The sequence below is a fragment of the Schistocerca americana genome, chromosome X (genome assembly GCF_021461395.2).
Source record: "Schistocerca americana isolate TAMUIC-IGC-003095 chromosome X, iqSchAmer2.1, whole genome shotgun sequence".
NCBI lineage: Eukaryota > Metazoa > Arthropoda > Insecta > Orthoptera > Acrididae > Schistocerca > Schistocerca americana.
In genome coordinates this window covers 111,736,864-111,742,863 of record NC_060130.1, presented here as the reverse complement: position 1 = coordinate 111,742,863, position 6,000 = coordinate 111,736,864, and the positions used below count along the sequence as shown (strand labels likewise).

At 46.7% G+C, this 6,000-nt stretch overlaps 1 protein-coding gene across 1 annotated transcript in view; it reads right to left on the bottom strand.

The window, feature by feature from the left end:
* Window positions 1-219: 219 nt before the first annotated feature.
* The window catches only part of LOC124554938 (DNA-directed RNA polymerase III subunit RPC10), a 50,078-nt gene continuing 44,297 nt past the window's right edge, over window positions 220-6,000 (bottom strand). Inside the window, exon 3 of the mRNA XM_047128635.1 lies at window positions 220-577. Within this exon, the coding sequence (XP_046984591.1) occupies window positions 254-577 (324 nt within the window). The 3' untranslated portion in view covers window positions 220-253. The remainder of the gene's footprint in view (window positions 578-6,000) is intronic.

Sequence of the window (6,000 nt, the reverse complement as noted above, 5' to 3'; positions counted from 1 at the left end):
TATGCTTTACTGTTTGCAGATGACAAGTTGTAGATTGCGTAGCAGACTAACAGCTACCAACATAAACATTCAACAGCTTCATCTACAGTATGTAAACTATTGCATATGTGGGGATCGAGATGTTACGTACAGTAATATCGAACCCAACATTAAGTATTCGCTCATTTGTACTGAATTAACTTTATTTTGATCATGTCGGTATAAACACATCCACTCGAATACAGAGTTCAGAACACACTGAGATCAACAGTTTTCAAAGAAGTTCGTTCTCAAAGATGAGGCGGTCGACTCTTGCAGTCAATAACCTCCACAGAGCCCCTGCTGGTAGTGCAGAGCACAGGTGCGACCAGCGGAGGGAAGGAGGCACGGAAGGCGTCCACAGGTTGACCATGCCATGCTGCTGATGGCACGGTGGAAGCAGAAGGTGGCGGCGTGTCGATGGGAAGAACATCGTCGTGCGAGGCCGTGCAGCGCAGCAGGGTTTTGATCCGATCAAAGGCGCGGAGTGCGTTGAAGATGTGATGCGATGTATTGCCAAAGTATTTGCCAGCGAGTGCCGCGGCAAGTGCAACGTGTCCTGTAACAGTTTGTTATTGGCCGTATGACATAAAGGAGCAAGCATGCTGTGGCTTAACAGGTTGCGTAAGAGATGCCGGATGAGCAACACTCACAGTAATGACGGAGTTATAGAGGCGCTTGATGTCGCAGCAGGGGAGAAAACAGCAAGCTGCACATGACTGACCTTGGCAGCAGATGACTTCGGTGTCGACGTAAGCGTCACCTCAGAGTCAGTGGATGGTGAGTGTGTTACAGCGGTAGATGGCAGGATGTCCCAAGCGAAGTTGACAGTGTCGGTGTGTTGATGTGCGAAACAGCCGTGATTGAAGGTTGGGGGGCGTGGCCGTGAGCCCTGTGCATGAGGCATGGCAGCGGCGAGAGGTGGTGGAAGGCGAACATGGTCGGTGAAACCATGGTCGGAGCAGGAAGGTGATGAGACGTAATATGAACGTGAAGAAGTCGAACCGGTGGATGAACTACTGGTCCGTGGCAGAGAGGCGACACAGTTCAAAGGAACTGGAGCTGCGGGTGTGCTGTCGCTGTTGGCACTGTGGTCGAATCGTAACGCTGCAAGCTGCTCGCACAAAACTGCTGCACGGTCATGTGTCGGAGTGGAAAGATGCTCACTTGTCAAAGCAGAAACGGCAGATGTGTTGGTTGTACATTGCGGAGGTAGTGAAGAGGGCGGCAAAGCAAGTGACACTGGAATGTGGCTGGTTATGCCGTGGTACAGAAACAAATTGTATTGAACTACCAAGGAAAGGTGGAAGCGGCGTAAATAAGTTGCTTGTATCACATCAGTAATGTAGAATTTCCTCTTGAGGCGGCGTGATGATGACAGTTGTGACATCTGGGACACAGATTCATGTAGCGTGATCATCAGGGTATTAGTTGTAGCTGGTAATAACGGTGAAGGATTGTCAGCAGTCGGAGGCGGAACACTGACAGGAGCATCTCGTTGCATGTCCTGCTCGGTCGGTGTCGGCTGCAGCACGTGTAACTGATCTTGTACCAACAAGTTGTATGTCGCAATTTGCTCACGTAGCTGTTGCAGTTGTTCAGGTGAAAATATATTTTGTGAAGCAGTCTGGTGTGTATCACTGAGTAAGATGGGGTCGAAATCAGAATCTGTCTCTATCAAAGGGTAACCTGGCGTACAAGACAAGGTCGGTGGCACAGTATTGATGTAACAGTTCGAGTAGAAGCGATCGTGTGTGCGATCGCGAATGTGAAACTCAGTACTTGGCAGAGGCGGAGTGAGAACACGTTCACTGCTGTATAAAGCATTGATACAGCTGATATCATCTTCTGGGGTGGGTGAACAAGTTGCGGGCGCGATCCAGTAGTGAACGGCTGGGCGGTAACGTGCGTAGTGTCGGCGAGTTGTTGACAAGATGCAGGTGCGGTAGCCGTGGCGGGCTCGTATGTCGCGCAGCTGTTTGTTTGGGCTGGGTCAAGGTAAGTGAACCAGCAGGCGGCGGCCGTGACGTCGCTGTCGGTAGCGGTCGAGCAGAGTCGGTGTTGCTCGGGTGCTTTTAGGAGAGAGGCGTGGCACGTCCAGTGTTGCACTGAGAAACAGCTGGCATTGTCGTCGATGTAATTTGTGCATTGTTGTTGATTGATAGCATGTCCTTGATGAAATTGTTCCTGTGAATTCGACCAGGCATGCGATTTAGCCATAGTTCGGAGTTCATGCGAACTGGGATTTGCAACACAGACCCCGTTTGTTGCAGTCCATTGTTTGGCATGATTGTCCGATACCGAAGCATTGCACAAAGTTAATTCATTACACAAAAGCAAGTCAAAATAGTCCAAATTAATTGGCAAAGGAGCACTGCACTGTCCGGAAGTCAAATTACCGATGCATTGAGCGGGTTTCGGCGGATGACGTGCACGCCTCGGTCGCATTGTCATTGTGTGAGGTGGTGACGAAAGTTACCAAACAGCACGATTCACACAAGAGTCGGTAATTTACACACTAATTACACTGTCACTAATTACACTGCATCCAAATGTGGCGCGATGCGAAGTCGATGGACGTAGAAATACGACAAAGGGTTGCTGCATTCTTTGTCCATGGCGATCTTCCAGTACACATTTCTGGCATCGTAAGCGGCGTTCGTGAGCGTCGGGGTCACCAGTGTGGGGATCGAGATGTTACGTATGGTAATATCGAACCCAACATTAAGTATTTGCTCATTTATACTGAATTAAGTTTATTTTGATCATGTCAGTACAAACACATCCACTCGAATACAAAGTTCAGAACACACTGAGATCGACAGTTTTCAAAGACGTTCGTTCTCAAAGATGAGGCGGCCAACTCTTGCAGTCGATAACTGCCACACATACATAAAACCTTTTTTCCAAATAAGCTATAAAACAAGAAGTTCAGACATACTGTAGTAAAAAACATACAATACATCAGTCCAGTAACACATATCTCAACTGCAAACTGTAAAAAAAACCACGTATAATACTTGACAACAATCACTTCATTCACAAATGTAAATATTTTGTACCAAATGTTCTCTAAACGTTAATATGTAATAACAATTTTACAGAAAGGGAATAAAGTAACCCACTGAAGATAGCACAGAATATGCTGAAACATGTCTGGCTAAAACAGAACTCCAAAGGGTCTTGCATAAGGCAGAATTCCTCATCCAATTTTCTTAGCAAGCACAGAAATAAGAAGCACTGCAACATCACAAGATGATTATTCAGGAAGAATGTCAGTTCTCCAGATAGACATATATAAAATAAATATATTATCTTAGCTTTTGGAAGTAACAGTTTGGACTTCATGATGAGATGTCGTCGTAACTGCCGTCCGCTTCACGTCTGCTGTACAGCGAGCTACCTTAATTTAAGTATTAACTGTATTTTTCTTACTTGTCACTTCTTCTTCCGGGTGTTTTTGCTTTTAGGAAGCTTTAATTGTCGAGTGCTAGTAATAGTGTTCCATAGATTTTGTGGTTGTTTTGAATACAGTCAGAGAGAGTCCCTTTAGTTAACCATAGTGCCAGTAGTGCTAGTGTTTGTTTTCAATACAGTCCAGAGACAGGTAGTGCTATTTTCATTGTTTTCTACAAGAAGTGGCTAGTAACCACAGTTTAGTCAGTTTAGTCAGCCGCCTTTAGTGAATTAGCAGTCTACTTAAAAGTTGATTAACTTTCTACAGTAAATTGATTTCTTAGGATGGATAGGATGTGTGACTGCTGTGTACGGACGCATGAGGAGCTGGCCACTGTTTGCGAACAGTTGAACGTGTTGATGGCCGCGGTCAGCCGTCTTCAGGCTGCTGCCTTGGAGTATAGCAGCAGTGGGGAGTCCGGTGCATCGCATGGTACACCCCAGGTGTTACATGCTTCACCCACTGTCCCTGCTGTCGAGACATCTTCGCGGGTGCCGGGCGTGGTTGGGCCACCCTCTCCCCAACGGGAGTGGCAGGTTCAGCGGCGTTCACGGCGCACGAGGCGGAGGGTCAATGTGGAGGCTCGCCGTGTGGCATCGCCCGCTCTGCCTGTGGATGGACATGTGGCCGCTCCTTCAGCAAGATCCGAGCAGGCACACGGGGAAAGGGGTTTATTAGTTATTGGGAGCTCCAACGTTAGGCGGGTGATGGAGCCCCTTAGAGAAATAGCGGAAAGGTCGGGGAAGAAGGCCAGTGTTCACTCTGTCTGCTTGCCGGGGCGTCTCATCCGAGATGTGGAGGAGGCCCTGCCGGCGGCGATAGAGAGCACTGGGTTCACCCGACTGCAAATTGTTGCTCATGTCGGCACCAATGACTCCTGCCGTCTGGGTTCAGAGGTCATCCTCAGTTCGTACAGGCGGTTAGCGGAATTGGTGAAGGCGGAAAGCCTCACTCGCGGAATGGAATCAGAGCTAACTATTTCTAGTATCGTTCCCAGAACCGATCGTGGTCCTCTGGTTTGGAGCCGAGTGGAAGGCTTAAACCAGAGGCTAAGACGATTCTGCCGAGATCTGCGGTGCAAATTTCTCGACCTCCGCTATCGGGTGGAGAAATGTAGGATCCCCCTGAATAGGTCAGGCATGCACTACATGCCTGAAGCGGCTACAAGGGTAGTGGAGTACGTGTGGAGTGCACATGTGGGGTTTTTAGGTTAGAGAATTCCCTCCCTAGGCCCGACAAGACACCTCCTGAGATGCGGCAAAGTAGGAGTAGGCAAAATGCAACAGGGAATAACAATATTAATGTGCTAATAGTAAACTACAGGAGCGTCTATAGAAAGGTCCCAGAACTGCTCTCACTAATAAACGGTCACAACACCCATATAGTACTAGGGACAGAAAGTTGGCTGAAACAAGACGTAAACAGTAATGAAATCCTAAACTCAGATTGGAGTGTATACCGCAGAGACAGGCTGGACAGTGAAGGGGGAGGCGTGTTTATAGCGATAAGAAGTGCAATAGTATCGAAGGAAATTGACGGAGATCCGAAATGTGAAATAATTTGAGTGAAGGTCACGGTTAAAGCAGGCTCAGACATGGTAATTGGATGTCTCTATAGGCCCCCTGGCTCAGCAGCTGTTGTGGCTGAGCACCTGAAGGATAATTTGGATAATATTTTGAGTAGATTTCCCCACCATGTTATAGTTCTGGGTGGAGATTTTAATTTGCCGGATATAGACTGGGAGACTCAAACGTTCATAACAGGTGGCAGGGACAAAGAACCCAGTTAAATTTTTTTAAGTGCTTTATCTGAAAACAGTGCTTTATCAGTTAAACAGAGAACTGACTCGTGGTGATAACATATTAGACCTTCTGGTGACAAACAGACCCGAACTATTTGGAACAGTTAATGCAGAACAGGGAATCAGCGATCATAAAGCGGTTACTGCATCGATGATTTCAACCGTAAATAGAAATATAAAAAAAGGTAGGAAGATTTTTCTGTTTAGCAAAAGTGACAAAAAGCAGATTACAGAGTAGCTGATGGCTCAACACAAAAGTTTTGTCTCAAGTACAGATAGTGTTGAGGATCAGTGGACAAAGTTCAAAACCATCATACAATATGCGTTAAATGAGTATGCACCAAGCAAGATCGTAAGAGATGGAAAAGAGCCACCGTGGTACAACAACCGAGTTAGGAAACTGCTGCGGAAGCAAAGGGAACTTCACAGCAAATATAGACATAGCCAAAGCCTTGCAGACAAACAAAAATTACGCGAAGCGAAATGTAGTGTGAAGAGGACTATGTGAGAGGCGTTCAATGAATTCGAAAGTAAAGTTCTATGTACTGACTTGGCAGAAAATCCTAAGAAATTTTGGTCTTATGTCAAAGCGGTAGGTGGCTCAAAACAAAATGTCCAGACACTCTGTGACCAAAATGGTACTGAAACAGAGGATGACAGACTAAAGGCCAAAATACTAAATGACTTTTTCCACAGCTGTTTCACAGAGGAAGACAGCACTGTA